At 37.0% G+C, this 17939-nt stretch overlaps 2 protein-coding genes across 2 annotated transcripts; one reads left to right on the top strand and one right to left on the bottom strand.

Moving 5' to 3' along the window:
• The first annotated feature begins 3958 nt into the window (after positions 1–3958).
• On the top strand, positions 3959–8895 carry LOC141430534 (uncharacterized). The gene has a single exon (XM_074091281.1). It carries the CDS (start codon positions 4190–4192, stop codon positions 5252–5254), a length of 1065 nt encoding a protein of 354 aa, XP_073947382.1. The 5' UTR covers positions 3959–4189; the 3' UTR covers positions 5255–8895.
• Positions 8896–14515: 5620 nt separating this feature from the next.
• Positions 14516–17933, bottom strand: LOC141430533 (collagen alpha-2(IV) chain-like). Its single transcript, XM_074091280.1, has 2 exons — positions 17629–17933; positions 14516–16356 (listed from the first exon to the last, which is right to left on the bottom strand). Exons 1-2 carry the CDS (start codon positions 17878–17880, stop codon positions 16093–16095), a joined length of 516 nt encoding a protein of 171 aa, XP_073947381.1. The 5' UTR covers positions 17881–17933; the 3' UTR covers positions 14516–16092.
• Positions 17934–17939: the final 6 nt, after the last annotated feature.

Below are 17939 nucleotides of genomic sequence, written 5' to 3'. Positions count from 1 at the left end.
TATAATATAGTTTTTAAGTTTTTATTTGTAACTAGCTTTTGCCCGCGACTTCGTCCGCATGGAATAATAACTTTGGGAAGTATTTAATTTATTTAGGATACCTATTCTGCCAATAATAGCACATAGAAACTTCCACAGTTTACTGAAAATAACCTATTTTAATACATTGCTATAAATATAAACTATTTTTTTGTTCTCCCATCCACCTATTTCCCATAGTAAAACATAAATATTTTGCGGGTAGCCACATTTTAGCAATACGACGTGTATTCTACCCTACCAACACAAAAGGACTAATTTTTAGTATTCTTCATAGTGAACTCTTGACATCTTACGTCCTTTATTGTAAGTTAGGAGGGTAGGATTATAATTAAAACGGCATTTTTACTAAGCATAGCTACACATATTTCCGACAAACATTATATGATAGATAATCTTATAGTAAATTTGTTTGGAATTCCTTAAGAACTTTCATCCCATATTCATAGGTCGAAATTTTAAAAGCGCCGGAAAAAATGTTTTTTGGGTTCCGTAGCTCAAAAGGAAAAAATGGAACCCTTATAGGATCACTTTGCTGTCCGTACGTCCGTCTGTCTGTCAAGATCCTCTATCTCGTATGTCTGACTGTCTATGTATTGACATCTGTAATGACCCCACATTGCGTACATTTTGCTATGAGCTTAAAGGGCACTGCTAACAATGCATCATCTCCTCTGCTAACATCCCCTCGCCGGTAAAAATTTCAAAAACGCTTGAACAAATATCTATTTATTTCTTATAATGTCCAAATGCCAAGTTTCACAAAGAACCATCGATTTATCTTCAACAATGACGATCTTCCATATAAACTTTCATCCCCTATTTCACTCCCTCGCTGGGAGAATTTTAAAAACGCGCGAACAAACATCTATTTATCTCTTATCACGTGCCCAAATTTCTAGTTTAATAAAGACTCATCGATTTTATCTTCGATAATGACGACCTTCCATATAAACTTTGAACCCCTATTTCATCCCCTCACAGGTCGAACTTTCAAAAAAGCTCAAACAAATATCGATTTATTTCTTATTAAGGGCCTAAATGCCAAGTTTCATGGTTTTATCTTCGACGGCGACGAACTTCCACCATATTAACTTTCATCCCCTATTTCAACCCCTCAAAACCTTTTTTTTGCAATAAAAGATAGCCTATGTTCTTTCCCAAGGTCTATTCTATCTCTGTACCAAATTTCATCCAAATCGGTTCAGCGGTTTAGGCGTGAAAGCGTAACAGACAGACAGACAGACAGACAGACAGACAGACAGACAGACAGACAGACAGAGTTACTTTCGCATTTATAATATTAGTATGGAGTATGGATTATATTTTTATGAAAAAATGACTTTCTGCCAAGTTTCTTGCGGCGCATTCTTCTTGGCAATGATGGTCTTTCCGAAAGCGCTGGTAGTTTAAAAAAATTACGTGTAAAAGTGCCCATTGCGGCCTATTTACTGAATAAATCATTTGAATTTTGAATTTGAATTTTGAATGTAATTCCGCACATGAATTTCGAAAAACTCAAAGGTGCGAGCCGGGGTTCGAACCCACGACCCTCTGCTTGAGAGGCGATAGGTCAAACCACTAGGCCACCACGGCTTTTTATAGTTTTTTTTTTTAGATCTTGGTTTTTTTTTTAATGGAATAAAAAAAAATTAAATGCCAAGAAAGATAAAATTACCCAGTATGTTCACAATTTCAAGGCCCTTAAAAATATAAAATCACATAAAAAAAATTTACCGTTTGGCTTTTAAAAACTTGCTCTAGCTATCAGGTAGCTACTCAATTTCATTTTATTATTCATAAGGCTTCAATCAAAAAATTTAAATCTAAATGTGGTAAGTGCAACATTTTAATTTACATGACGATCAATGCAAGCAACGCAAAACCTTTCTAAATAAATTTCATTCTAATCACGCACTGGCCATCAATAGAAAAAGAACAAAAAACAAAAGACGGTTGACGCATGAGAAATTTTCACGTTGTTTGGTCATTGTTGTTATTTTTCAATAATTTAAAAATTGTGTTTTAATACTGCTAATTGTTCGTTTCCCTAATCATTCTGGCTATTCAATTATGGACTTTGACTTGCATTACGATTTGGATTAGTGTTATTACCTGGAATCGACGACTTGCATTAACTGGACTTAAGTTTACGTGTAAGTGATCATGTTCACTTCACGTGACTACGCAGAAATGCATTTCTATTACGGTTATGCTAGGGGGAATGCGGTGGATGGATTCCCAATTCGCAGTATAGTTACCTGCGAATTGGGAATCACCGTTTTCTGTAATCTACGCCTTTGGCTATTTCCAGTTATGTTAAATTTGTCAAAATGAATCTAACATATAGTCGATTTTTCCAGGCCTATAAAGTTCTTTTTCTCTTTCTTTCGCGACAGCGACATCAATTCCGCACAGCATAAAGGATCACTAGAAAATCTCCAAAAATATATCATCATACCAGCCTATATACGTCCCGCTGCTGGGCACAGGCCTCCTCTCAGAACAAGAGGCTTGGGCCATAGTTCCCACGCGGGCCCAGTGCGGATTGGGAACTTCACACGCACCGTTGAATTGCTTTTCGCAGGTTTCCTCACGATGTTTTCCTTCACCGCAAAAGCTCGTGGTAAATTTCAAATGTAATTCCGCACATGAATTTCGAAAAACTCAGAGGTGCGTGCCAGGGTTCGAACCCACGACACTGCTTGAGAGGCGATAGGTTAAACCACTAGGCCACCACGGCTTTATTATTATTATTTTTTCTTAAAACGCTTCTTTAAATTGCTTTACCGATTTAATTTTCAGTGTGTACAATTCACCCGAACTCGAACTACATAGCTACAGGCTCGAGTGACAGGACGGTCCGTGTTTGGGATTGCCTCACAGGGAACCAAGTGCGGATATGACTGGACACAAGGTCAGTGAATCGGTAATAGCACATACCTAGTACTGTTGAACATTTCATATAGCAACAGCGATACGTTTGTAGCGATAATACCGAATTAGGTATTATCGCCAGGCCAGACCAGGCGTATAAGTTGTTCTAACTTATCTTATCCTCTTATACGCAGGGGCTTTTTAGGGTTCCCTACCTGAAGGTATTACTGTCGCTAAGGAAGATACAGTCCACGTTTGAACCCATGACCCTCTGTTTGAGAGGCGATAGGTCAAACCACTAGGCCACCACGGCTTTTTTCAAAAAGTTTACAATGTCATTATGACAACAAAAATAATATAAGTATATAATATATTATTTTAAAATGAAACTACTCCATGAATTTGTTCCAGAACCACCAAGTATTGGCGAAATGGTTGGCCAAATATACACACTAGATAGTCCTTAGGCGGCATGAAAACATCCCAAAAAAATATAAGCCAACTGTTGGCTTATTTATAAGTCATTCCCCCCCCCCTCAGTCTGCATTGTGACACCGTAGGTGACGTATGCGGAGCGCGCAATACAAAAGCGCCTCAATATGACTAAATGCGCCGTAAAAGTGTGCCGCAATTATAAAGGCAGGATTAAATACCCTAATAACGTGACTTTCCATCGGTAAGTTCTCCAGAATCCATAACATTTCGTAAGAAAAGATTAAATTATTTTGGTTAGTATTTTTGAAATTTTTTGTAGGTGATACCAGTTTCAGTGCAAAATTCCCCACAATTCAGTCAAAATCGTGTTGAAAAGTTTGTATTGGGCACATAACCGAAATATATCGATTTCACGCATCAACCTGAAAAGTTTTTATTTTTAATCGATTTGAGAAAATGTCGAATCTAATTAATGTTCTTTGATATTTTAATGAATATTTGAACCATCTTATTGAGATTCTGATTTATTTGAGATTGATAAGTAAGTTGTAAACAAATACATATAATGGGGGAGTTAAGGTCATAAACACTGGATTTTAATAATGCAAAAAAAAAAAAAAAAAAAAAAAAAAAAAAAAAAAAAAAAAAAAAAAAAAAAAAAAAAAAAAAAAAAAAATGGCTGCTCAATGACGCGTGTTGCTCTGTGCATTTATGAATATTATTAAGCTTTTAAGTGTTAAAACGTAACAATTGTTTCAAAAACAAGTGCCTTTATTGTTTGTAAAACTTTCACAGTGTTCGTACAAATTCCTGTGGCTCATAGGTAAACTATTCGGAGATGACTCCAAAAAGTGCCTCGACTCTCACCTGTAATGGATGCTCACATACAATTGACAGCCGACGATTTCTCAAGTGTAGTCTATGCAATAATCACTTTGATCTCATTTGTGCAAATGTCAGCGAGAAACGTTTCTACAATATTATGAGCATCGAGCACAGGGAAAGCTGGAAGTGTAAAGTTTGTAGAGAAGTCGACAATACCAAATCGGTTACTACACAAGGAAGTGATATTGCTCACGATATAGGCACACGAAGCCGTTCCAAACTAAACACCCAGAGCGCGAGTTCTCCCAACTTGGCCCAAAATACATCTTCTGCTGCCCCAGCAATAGAACTTCTCTCCGAAATGCGTCTACTCCGCGAGGAAGTGAAGGCAGCCCGTGCGGACATGCTGGAGTTCAGGAGCACCATTTCGGGACTCTCGACGGCTGTGAACCTGTGCAATCAAAGGGTGGACGACCTCTCTGAACGCGTGGAGGCAATTGAACGTCAGCAACCTGCCAATGTGTTACCGGATGCCTCTATTTTCGAAGAGAAAATTGCAAGCTTGATGCAGGACATCAATGACCGTGACCAAGACCTGTTACAAAACGACGTAGAAGTGGCAGGTGTACCTGAGGGGAAGAATGAGAGTGCCATGCACCTTGCGCTCAGTATTTTTATCAAGCTAGGCGTGCAGTTGGAGGAACGTGACATAGTGAGCGCGGAGCGCGCAGGCCCATTGCGAGTGGCACGTGAGGGCGGCGGCGGCGCCCCGCGCCCTAGACCGCTCGTCGTGCGACTGGCTCGCCGCGCCGAGCGTGACCGCTTGCTGGCTGCTGCGAGAGTGCGCCGCGGCGCCACCACTGAGGGCATCACCTCGGCTGTGACTACATTTTACATCAACGAGCGGCTGACTAAAGCAAACAGGATACTCTTCTACAAAGCGCGTGTAGAGGCTTCTAGCAGGAACTGGAAATATGTCTGGACCCGGGATGGAAACATCTACGTCCGCAAGGAGCATGGCTCACCCCGTCACCGCCTGCGTTCTGAAATTGACCTAACCAAACTTTTTGGTATGTGATCATGTTTGCTCTACTTGTGGTTAGAAATGAAACTGTAGCTCACAATATATGTTTGTTTGTTACTATATATTATCTACATTTGTGCATTTCTCAACACCATGGAATCTACTCTCTGGTCATAAGAGATATGTACAACTGTGTGAAGGAGTCTATATACTGTTTAAGCCTCAAATGTTTATATGTTTTTTACTGTAATAGTTTAAAAGGTTTCAAAGAATTATTTCCTTGTTATTTTTACTTGATTAAGTACACATCATTATTTTCTGACAAAAAATACTTTTATGTTCACATATGTTCTGCTTCTCTGTACTCCGGTAACTTGTGTAAACTACAACTCTCACTTACAATAATAGCTACTCAACTCAAAGTAAAATCAACTTTCTGCAGTAAGGATTGGACTATCTATTTGTCATGTTACTTATTTTATATATTTGTCTTCCAATGGTTGCCCTAAAATTTTTTAAAGTTGGATTATATAATGCCGGTTCTCTTGGAACTAATCATGACGAATTGATAGTTGCAGTGACTCAGCATTCAATTGATATTTTAGCTATAAATGAAACATGGTTACGACCCAATGAAGAAAACAAAGCTCCGTCCATACCAGGCTACACTATTCGTAGCTCACCACGACCAGTTACAGTGTGCGGTGGCCGTGGCGGTGGTTTAGCTTTTTATGTTAAAAAGGGCATATATGCCCGTGCCTGTGAACACCCTGTCTGCCCACAAGTGGAGCAAATGTGGCTGAAATTAAGCATAAATGGCATCAAAACTATTATTGGTACAGCATATAGGCCGCCCTGGCTGAATGTTGATATATTTTTAAATGCCCTATTGGACTCTGTAAATTCATTTTCTAGCTATGACAATGTTATATTGATGGGTGACTTCAACATTGACCTCCTTAACGATTCATTAAACTCAACTAAATTACTAAATTTCATTAATATTTTAAGTTTAGAACAAGTTGTTAATACTCCAACGCACTTTACTGAACTAACACAGAGTGAAACGCTCATAGATATAATTTGTACTGATGCCAAAGTTAGATGTGTAACTACTGAAATTATAGGCCAAAAATTATCTAATCATGCACTTGTTACTTGTACTCTCAATTTTAAAAAACTGAAAATTTTACCTCAGCATATTAAATTTAGACCATTAAAGGACATTGACCCTGAAATATTTAACAATGACTTGAAAGCTTTACCTTGGCATGATATTATAGCTCTTAATGATATTAACAATATGGTTTACTCTATAAACAACTGTATTATGTATATTTTTGACCTACATGCACCTGTCAAATCAATGTTAATTAAGTCTCGCTCTTACCCCTGGATAACTGATAACGTTAAACTCATGATAAGGTGTAGGAACGCGGCCCATACTAAGTATTGTAAAACCAAAAGTGATTCACACCGAGAGTATTATAAAGATTTTAAAAGACTTGTTAATTCGGCTATTCATAATGAAAAGAAAGCATACTTTAACTATCATATTAACGGACACATTAAAACTCCCGTCACGCTGTGGAAGAACCTTAAATTAAATGTCCTACCTCCAAAACAAAAAACTGAATTACCGCCTAAACTTTGTTCGCCTGAAGATATAAATAATCATTTTCTTAACATACCTAACTCTAAACACACTGACATTTCCTTATTAACTTATTATGAATACCATAGGTTTGGAACTTCAACTTTCAGTCTTAAAGAAGTGAGTCCTACTCTTATATCCAAAATAATTAGTGGTATTAAAACTAACTGTCAGGGGGTCGATATGATCTCTTTGGACATGATTATTTTAACACTGCCTCATACCATAGATATTTTTGTATCACTTGTAAATACTTCTATAGTTTCATCCACTTTTCCTGACCTCTGGAAGACTGCTGTTGTTCGTCCTTTACCGAAATGTTCCAATCCAACTTCCCTTAAGGATCTAAGACCTATCAGTGTCCTGCCTTGCCTGTCAAAAGTTCTAGAAAAAGCTGTTTGCTTGCAGCTCACTGATTATCTCGAATCCAACGGGCTTCTTCCACATGTCCAATCGGGTTTCAGGAGGAATCGCAGTACAGCCACGGCATTGCTCGATGTTGCAGGTAACATTTTGGAGGCTCAGGATAGTGGTATGGGCACTATACTCGTTTTACTCGATTTTTCCCGTGCGTTTGACACGATAAACTTACCGCTACTCTTATCCAAGCTAGCCTATTACGGTTTTGACGAAAAGACAGTAAAGTGGTTCGACAGCTATTTAAGTAACCGTGCCCAATTTGTCAAACTAATTAAGAGCGACGGTTCTGAGTCCTCCTCCTCTGTCAAACCGGTTTCAAATGGAGTTCCCCAGGGCTCTATACTGGGACCGTTATTGTTTATCTTATATATTTCAGATATTGTAAAATGTATCAAAAATTGTCGTTTTCATTTGTACGCTGATGACGTGCAACTGTACTTATCTTTCAAACCGAACGATGTAAAATCAGCTGTAGATCAAATAAATCAAGACCTGTCAAGAATAAGTGAATGGTCCGTGCGTAACTCACTTACGTTAAATCCTATCAAGTCAAAGTACATTGTCATGGGTTCAAAGCACCAAGTCAATAAAATCAACTCTAAAAATCCTCAAATCACCATTAATGGTGAGGTAATAGAAAAGACTGACCAAGTGCGCAATTTAGGTCTGAAAATGGATTCTGAAATGCGTTTCGAATCTCACATTATGGAGGTCACCCGAAATTGTTTCTATCGTTTGAAGGTGCTGTACAGAGTGCGGGACTATCTTACTACTGAATTGCGCATCAAATTAGTCGAATCTCTTATCTTGTCTAAATTTAATTATGCTGATACTGTTTATGGTCCACGTCTTCTTTCTAAAACTAAAGCTTTAATACAAAGAGTACAAAATGCATGTGCAAGGTTTTGTTTCAACATTCCTTCTAGAGCACATGTATCACCATATATAAATCGTGCTAAGATTTTAAATATGTCCTCACGACGTTATATTCATCTCAGTACTCTGCTTTTCGGTATTATTAAGCACCGCAAACCTCCCTACCTTTTAGAAAAAATCACCTGGTCTCCCTGTACTCGTTTATGTCGACTTTCCGTTCATACTCACCACACAAATGCATTCCGTGGAAGTTTTAAATACGTCGCATCCAAAATCTGGAACAATCTCCCGCCCCCACTGCGCTCTACTGCGCTCTCTTTTGCTAGTTTTAAGCTAAAATTAAAGGATCATATGCTAAAGCGTCAGTTAATTGGCGATATTGTAATTGTATAGTATCACCATGTATCATGTAAACATTTAGAAATAAGTGAAATACCTATATAAAGAAGTAGAAATAATTCCATTGTCAAATAATGAGATACATAACATGTCAAAGGCTAACTTATCCCTTTGCAGAATCTCCGTCAGACGGCCATAATGTACAACATATATGTATAACATATTTTAATTATTTTTTTTTCCCTATTTGGCTGCAGCTGAAAATCAGCGCTGTGGTTCCGTACCTCAGCATTGCTGAGCTGCCAGCCCTTTCGGCTAGCTTTAAGTAGACCTTAATTAAACATTAATTATAAGTACCTGATGTATGCTACCTACAAGTTTGTCGATTAAACTTTTTCTTTCTTTCTTTCTTTCTTTTCAATCAATAAAGAATTCGCAAAAAGTCAGGTGTTTCGTACAAACGTTCATAAGATGAATATAAATTCAAGATTATGAAAGATGATATATTTATTTTGATAGACTGAACTACCATATGCAATTTGATTCATACTTTTATCGGTCTTCAGAATACCTATAGATCCTGTATTTAAAAAGGCATGGGTGGACATTGTAAGAAAAAGTCGGAGAGAAGACCTTTGGCTGCCTGCAAAATCAGCTGTCATATGCTCCGAGCATTTCAAAAAAAAAAATGATTTTGTGGATAGTGAAATGCGTCGAAGATTGAAAAAAGAAGCAACTCCGTGCAAGGTATTAAACGGTTATAACTTTAAAGCAGTGACGCTAGCGACAACTATACCGTGTAGCCCTCATCGAGAAGCTTTCGGCATTCCATTGGAACTAACCGCTCACCCGGACAAGAGATATCGTTATCAAGCAATCAAATTAAGATGGTTTTTTTTGGAATCTTTTTGTATTTTTATTTCAATTCAAATTTTTTACTTTTACGGTCATCCCGTAAAACCTTAATTGAAAATATAAACTGAAATATAGATGCACAGAAAAACCAGCTGCCAGTGCCAGTGCTGGTCTTATTTTTCTGGTTTTTCTGTGCATCTATATTTCAGTTTGTATTTTCAATTTAGGTTTTACGGGATGACCGTAAAAGTAAAAATTTGGAATTGAAATAAAAAATACAAAAAGATTCCAAAAAACCAATCTTAGTGTTTGATGTATAAAAAAATATATATTTTAATTGAACTATTGAATAAATAATTTATACAAAGTCGATAACTTATTTACTATGTTAAATTAAACATTAACATTTGACTGTCGTGGCGCTAGGTGCTACTTATTCAAATCGATTGTTTGGAAAATAATCTTTACAATGCACGTGCTCGGAAAGTGCCTCTTGACGTGGGTCAACATATCCATAGAAAATTAGTGATTCCTGCATGCATCCACAAGTGTGCAGTAAAGTTGTATGGATTCTACTTACCGCACTTGTGCGGTAAAGTAACTTTTTAAATTGCCAAATGATGTCCAAAGTATTGTTAAAAAAAATAAGTCTAAAGAGTCGTTATAGTTAGGCTTTGAACAAATAAGAAAACGTTTGATGCAACCAACTGAATATTTACTGATAAGATAATACAGATTAAACGCGACAGAAAAGAGAACGTTAATTTTTTTTTTTCATGTAAACTCGTATTTTAATTCCGTCTAAAGTTATGAAAAAAAAGGGAATAAATTCTTGAGTCCAATTCGGACCGTGCGACGTCAAGCGCGCGCACTCGAAAGTTAACCAATGAGCTTCCAGTGCGCGCGCACGACGTAGCACGAACCAATCATGGTTACCCGTTCGCGCCTGTCATGAAACCCCGCCAAAGTAATGTTCATGAGTTCAGTCCGGTGAATTAATTTTTGATGAGTAAATAAAATGAAGAGTTTAAATGATGAATTTATATGTGACTTTACGCCGCCTTTCGTCCTCCACGAAGCACATATTGTCAGTGACAAACTCAATGCTGAACAAAATACGTGAACTATAATATACATACCTAAGTTAATAAACATCGTAAATTGATAGAATAATCTACTTCTACACACATGGATATTATAACATCTACCGGTATGTCTTATTCTTATTTATTTGCTTTTATCTATTAGAATTAGTGAACCAATTTTGATTTATTTACAGTTCCAAAGCTAAAAAATTTCAGATTTACGGTAACTTTTTGTTAATAGCTGGTAGATTAGATACATAAAACATATACTTGATGATAATTAACTATTACACGGATTTATTCACGGGTTGCACTGATATTTAGCATTATAGGAGCGTGCAGGAGATAAGGACTAGCCAATATAAGTGTGGAAAATGACAAGCAAAAAGGGCTAATAAACAAAGTCTCCTTTACCTATCATTTGTAGCTGTAGCTGTTCTAATCTTCTGAGTCAATGATTGTTATGAAAGTTGGTTTAATAAAGTGTATACGTTAACGATTTTGGTTTGGCGTGCATATCGGTATGTATATCTACTGCCTGCTACTGTAGTAAAAGGAGTATGGCAACTAAATGATGTAGTCACTGCCTCGATTTTTTTCCTCGCTTAATGCATTGTAAAACGTTGTATGATATACGTGTCAAAAGTAGGAAATTCCCAACTCGTGCCGGCTCAAAACACTCGCTTCGCTCGTGTTTCAAGTTCTCCGCCACTCGTTGGGAATTGCCTACTTTCCGCACTTGTATCATAAATAACTATTAATACTTAATAAGAATTCATTGTAATATTATTGAGTTTAATATTCACGAATAAAGCATAATACTGTCTGAGCGGTAAAAAATGCGGCTCTCAAATGTATGCCTAAAAGGTAATTTTGTACACAGTGGGATAAAAAGTTTTTTTAGTTTTATTTATTAATTTTTTATTTGATTACATTCGCCATTATTTTTACTAGCGTCTATCGCACTCTAATAATTTTCCCCCAATTTCGGGACATTTTGCACGCACACAGTGACAACGTGATTGACGTAACGCGAGCGTACGATGAAACTGTCAAGTGGTCGCCGCGCACACAAGCAAAAAAAAGTTGGGACGTTTTGATTGAATGGCATTGTTTCCTACTGAGACTCTATCTAGTGTGTATATAATCAAAGGGCCAAATGTTGGCCAAACAATAAATTATTGTTTTTTAAATGTAAACTACAAATTTTGACGTACTTTAAGTGAAATACTGACTTGTACTTACCTAAAAAGGATATTCCTTCCAAAACCTTAGTGTTACGGTGGCTGCTTTCGCAATTTTTAATCGGACATTGAGGCATTTATCACGTCCTCACGTTGACTGTGGTTGGCGGGTACTGTCAGAAATAAGAGCACATATTGATTTTGTGCTCTTATTTCTCGGGCCGTTTTCAGAGCTTTCAGGTTGAATGTAGTACTAATTGTTGATCGGAGCAACTGAGCAACAGAGTAGACCAGCGAGACTCGCAGCTTGGCAGTCTCAATGTAAAAGGTCTCTTATCCATTACACCGTATCATACCATGACCGTAAGTAACAGCAACGTGTCAGGCAAAATAGTAGACTGTTGCACCAAGCAGAAAGTTATTTATTATTGCACCGAGTGCCGATTTGGAGCGAGGGCTTTAAAAAGCACGAGGGCAATATAAATTACTTAATGCACTAATCTGCTTTTCTTTCAACTATTACAGCAGGGCTACTACGAATACTACGAAACTCGAATTTCGTGTCGTGCGGTCCCTCTGACAGTTACACTGTTTGATACGAGAGCGAGAGGGACCGCACGACACGAACTTCGAGTTACGAGTTTCGTAGTAGCCTTGCAGGAATAGTACCTAGACGAAAAAAAAACTCATGCCATCCTAAACAATTAATAGGAAAGAAATGTCACTACTCCATTTATTTTAACATTTGAAACTTAACGGTTAAATTTGCACATGTTTTAAATGAAACAACGAAACTATTTTTCAGGGCTACTACGAGAACGAAACCCGAAACTCGAAGTTCGTGTCGTGCGGTCCCTCTAAAGCCCGTTCCACACTTAGCCCGCGGATCGCGCGCAGCGCAATGGCTGCGAAGGGGCGCGAACGCTAAGTGTAGAGCCGTTTCGCATATTCTTCGCGGTTTCGCGCTTTGTTCCCCAATTTTGGTCGGTTTTTTGTCCCGCGTCAAAGGGAGCGCGAAGCGGAACGCGACGCGAACGTGCATATGACTCCACACTCGCAGTCCGCGACCGAGTGTATGGACCTGCACCGTCGTTGTGAAATTGGTGAAAAATCGATTACGATGGATACTTGTCATCCACCACCTTCGTTTTCTCCACCGTTTCTTAATTTGCGTTTTATTTTAATATGTACATAGTTGTAGTACGCTAACGCGCATAAAGTTAGGGACGCAGCAACAGCTACTTCAACGTCCATTTCATTTAACGTTGCGAACATAACTGTGAAAATACCGCGAACCATTGCGAGTGTAGAGTCGTTGTTAAATTCGCGGCAAGTTCGCTCCGCGAAATCGCGCCGTGATCCGCGGACTAAGTGTAGAGCGCCCATAACACTTAGGTATACTATTTAATACGAGAGTGAGAGGGACGGTACGATACGAACTTCGAGTTTGGAGTTTCATAGTAGCCGTGCAGATTACGTACTTTGCTGCGTTGCCGACGCTTCTGCAGAACAGACGCCCATAGGCGTCGGCGGCATCCAGGGAAAGCTAAATTAGACGCCCATCGGCGTTTTCGGCACTCCAGTTGCAGATCTGTAGATATGCATAAGAAACAGTGTTCTTAAACCTTTTGTGATTTTTTATTATCACTGCTATTGTACAGAAGTCAAAGATATTAGATTCCACTATTATTGTCTCTCCTTCCTCTTTGTAATGAATAATGTATTTTGTCGGAAAAGTTCGTTTTTAAAGCCTGACCAGAAACATATATGACTATTCGCCATGTTGCGGAATTTCATTGGAACTAATTTCTTACACTGGCAATAAGTTTAATGATTGTCAGTGTCACAGTGGCGGTTTCTTTGAATAATAACAAAAAATGACCAAAACGATTCGTAGTCAATAACGGATCATTGTACTTAAATAATGTTTATAATAAACTACTGGGAAAAAACGCTTGGGGAATACAATTATTTCGCTTCAAAACCTTTTCAAATTATCATTGGAGCTAACAGGTAAACGTTGTAGACAAGTCAAGATGTCATTGTAGTCTGGTAAAAATATGCAGTAATTATAGTTATTAATAAACTTTCTAGGTATATCGGAGTCATCGATTACGCGAACTACGAAAGAAGGTCGTTCCTCCTCAGGTTTTAGGTCGCCAAAGGAAATAGAAAGCATTGTTCCGAGTATACTAATAATAATAATAATAATTTAACGTTTATTTCAGGCTCTAGTCCCATATACTTCGTGTTAGTTACAGTCTTATAATGATAATGTAACTAAACTATTGTCATATAAATAAGAACAATAGCGCCCTCTTGACAATAGTCATATATTTTTGGTTTATCTTTAGGTATCTTGATACGATGAAAAAACATTATTCACTAGATCTATAAGGAGGTAACTGACTATCCTACTAATCCAACTTATTATATTATAATTATAAATGCGAAAGTTTGTGTGTGTGTGTATGTTTGTTACTCCTGCACGCTAAAATGGCTGGACGGATTTAGATGAAATTTTGTATGTAGATAGCTGGACATCTGGAATAACACATAGCCTACTTTTTATCCCGATATTACCACGGGATAGGGATAAAATCTAAGAAATAATAACCACTGGGCTTAAGAGTCATGACATTTGGTATGTAGATAGCTAGATGTCTGAAATAACACATAGGCATACTTTAATTCCAATATTCCCACGGTATAGTTGTTTTTAACACAACACCTCAATGAAGATTACGATATAAATTTTGGGATTTCCCACAGGAATTTTGTAAAATCCCTGAATTTCAATTGTAACTACCAGATCGAATAGTTTACGCGTACATAGGCATTATAATCTGAAATTCGGGAAAAAGGTGGGAGTAGGAGAGTGCATTTGGCTAAACCATGTGTAAACATTTTGTTTGTTATTTATTTACGCATAAGCACTTAAATTATAAATACAAAACATTATCTACAATGGCAGTGCTCGCATCATCCATTACAACTCATATTTTTGCAGATTACATAATTTCTACCACAATATTAAAAATCCTAGGTAGTCGACATTTCTTATGAATTAAGTTATTTATTTTCAAAATACACACTTAGTTTATTATTTTTGAAAAGTTTAAAAGGAACATAAAATGCTTTGTGTATTGAAGGTATGTACAAAGGAAGGCACAGCTAGAATATCACAAACATATTAAAATATTACAATGGGTAAATGTAACTAGTTATATATACGTACTATGGCACTTGTATTAATTGTAGGTATGCTTGAAACATTTCACCAAGGTTTAGTTACTTATTCGATTCTACAACTGTGTGATTTAAGTCAGATAAAATCACATATAAATATATCAGGAATATCATGCGATAATATTTAAAAAAATGGTACAGATCAATTTAAAATAAAATTAAATAATGATTTAAAACATTTACATTATAAACTCTACTTACGATATCAATTCTTAACTATTAAGTAAGCGAGCTTTGGTGTTTTTGGCGAATGTTACCCTATCTTAAAGAAAAAGGAACGCTATAATATTATGGGTACGTACGGAATCAGTAAAAGCTTCCAGCTAAGACCTCAGAATATAACTTCAGAAATTCAAACTGTAGAAATAATTAATGAAATACATATTTAAAATGCGGCTAAGTTATCCTATATTCCTAATGTTAAACAAATCATATTGTCGTTCCAGCCTACTTTTACTTGATAAAGAATAAAATTAATTTGAAAAGTAGAACATCTGAATGTTTTATATCATAAATAAAAAATTGAAATTATCACGAATATAATGTAAAAAATCATAGCCAGACAGAAATTACACGGCTCACGACTCAAAACATTACGCTCGTCTGGCTTCACCCTTATAGTTATACTCATTGCTTGCTATCACGCACCACCCCCTCTACTTCATGTATAGCGCTTTGGGGATGTAAACGTAAAGCGATTTTTTACTTCAAACTCCTTGTCCATGATTAAAGTTTAAGAACTTAAGAGTCGACGGTTCCTTCCTAATTCTTGCAGGTAATATTTTACACAGAATTTACTTATTTCGCAAACATTTTTGTTTCAACATAATTTGGTCGTCATTAGATTATAGTTAATATTTAGCAGCGATTTAGGCACAGACAGCTATTTAAACAGACAAGTTAAGGGAACTAACTTCGCGTGTCGAATACATACCAAAATAAATATTTACCCTACTGGTTCAATAAATCGGTATTTTGAATCGACTTATCTTAGACAAAGCGCATAAAAATCAATTTTGCGAGGCATGTTTTAAATAATTTCCATCATAGGTAGGTACTAATCACTCTCGTGACTTCGCAAAAGTATGACAAATATTCTCGAAAACTTTGATGCGCTCACTCAGTTAACTACTGGTTTTAATTCTGTCAATAATATTATGTCTGTGGTTTCACAAATAAGGTTTCCTTATGTAAGTATACGTCCACAAGTGAGAACTAATTTAAGTAGAATTACGTGGTGTTTTTAATACACACGGCGCACCGAGAGACAAATTGTCTCGGGGGATTCGGGCTATCTTTTTTGAGCGTCTGTTTCGTTGGCTCCCCGAATTGTTCTTCGATGGGTGTGAGCCAGAAGCTGAGTAAATTGGCGAAGTGCTGGCAAGCGCCGCCCGCCCCGTTGCATTCGATGAGAGGAGTGGCACGGAAGTCTTGCAGACACGAGCCGGGGCTGGCCAGAGCTTGCCCGCCTCCTTGTGCACCTGCGCCAGTGTGCTGGAAATAATAAACACCACGTACAATTTACCAGACCATACTGTAATATAAAGCTTAGTGTTATGTTTTTATTACGTGTCTACTAAGTTTCCCTTCTATACATTAACGATTTTTTTTTTAAGAACAGGTCTGCAGCTTTTTGTCTTAGGGGCTGTTTCACCATCCAAAATTCACAATCCATAATCAATGGGTGGTGAAACAGCCCCTTTGTGTTAAATGGTACATATTTAATAATTTAATAATAATAATTTAATAATTTAAAAATTAAAACCCTTTATTTATACATACTTACTAAAAAGAAGAAAACAAGTGTAGTGGGCTAGAACTCTGTTGAGTAGCTAAGGATCCATTAGGTACTAAGAATTTATGAGCTGGTCACGGTTTGAATGGGCTCCGAATGTTGAACTTTAAGTTAGGTACTTAACAGAGTTCTAGCCCACTGAACTTGTTTCCTTTTTTAGTATTTTTTAAGGCAATCGGATTTTTTTTCTAATTTATTGTTTCATTTCATACATTTTTGATGTTTCTGTGAAAATGGAAGATTAACCCTCTGTTTCACCATCCGTTGATCCGTCAAATAAAACAGTCAATGGGTGGTGAAACAGCCCCTAAAACTATTATTTTTTATTACTTGATAGATATGAATTTGAATAAAAAAAATTGAAAACAATTTGGCACCAAAACTCCGCCATTTCGATTTTTCAAGAATTGCATGTAAGTATCCAGTGTCACTCGTGTCATCAAGACGAATCCAATGACGTATAATTTATCAAAATCGGTTCAGCCGTTGAGTAGTTACGAGAGGACATAGGAATAGACATACCTACATACATACGGTCCAACGCATAACACTCCTTCTTCGCAGTCGAGTAATATTGCATGTTGTCGCATTGTGTGTAGTCCTATTCTTACATGGAATGTTGCCATAAATGCCATAACGGCCGCCTGTGCTGGTAGGCAATCTTTGTTGCGTATAAATAATTGTAATATTATAAATTAAAAAGTAACTAGGTTGCGATCAGTTTTGTCTAGGTACGTTTAAACCAGTAAATCGATTTAGAAGGAATTTGGTATGGAAGTAGTTAGCGGACCATAGGAAATAAAATCATTTTTGCATGAGTTTCGCGTGACGAAGTCGCGGGCAACAGCTGGTTATGATTAACCATAAAATACTTTTAATGCTCAAATCGAAATCTAATATGACTAATGAATAAATAAATACGACATATAATATATAATAATTAGGTATCCAAATAAAAAGCGTCCACTTACCATAACAAAACTGTATCCCCACCAGAGTGTGCTCCATCCTGATGGACAGTCTGGATTATTCAATGACTGGCTATGGACAGCTATGACATTCGTAGGTACTTCACAGACCACACATCTTGAAATATACCTTTCAATATTTCTTCCAGTAGTAGGCATCATTAAAATTGGCTCCCCAGTTGATAGCCAATAGCTGCGGTCGTTTCGACTGGCATAATTACAAGTATCATACATATCACAAAACAGGAATGGCATGGTACTGAATTTTCTTACGCATGAACCAGCAAACCCTAAATCTTGATTATGGGCTTTTT

The sequence above is a fragment of the Choristoneura fumiferana genome, chromosome 8 (genome assembly GCF_025370935.1).
Source record: "Choristoneura fumiferana chromosome 8, NRCan_CFum_1, whole genome shotgun sequence".
In the NCBI taxonomy this organism is placed as follows: domain Eukaryota; kingdom Metazoa; phylum Arthropoda; class Insecta; order Lepidoptera; family Tortricidae; genus Choristoneura; species Choristoneura fumiferana.
The sequence above is the reverse complement of the archived record's forward strand: the minus strand, read 5'-3'. Positions and strand labels throughout refer to the sequence as shown.

Excerpts from the sequence above, each read along its gene's own strand:
- LOC141430534 (XM_074091281.1), top strand. The coding sequence starts at position 4,190 with ATGACTCCAAAAAGTGCCTCGACTCTCACCTGTAATGGATGCTCACAT.
- LOC141430533 (XM_074091280.1), bottom strand. The coding sequence starts at position 17,880 with ATGCCATTCCTGTTTTGTGATATGTATGATACTTGTAATTATGCCAGT. Across the intron at positions 16,357-17,628 it reads GGGGATACAGTTTTGTTATG|CACACTGGCGCAGGTGCACA; the intron begins GTAAGTGGACGC and ends TATTATTTCCAG.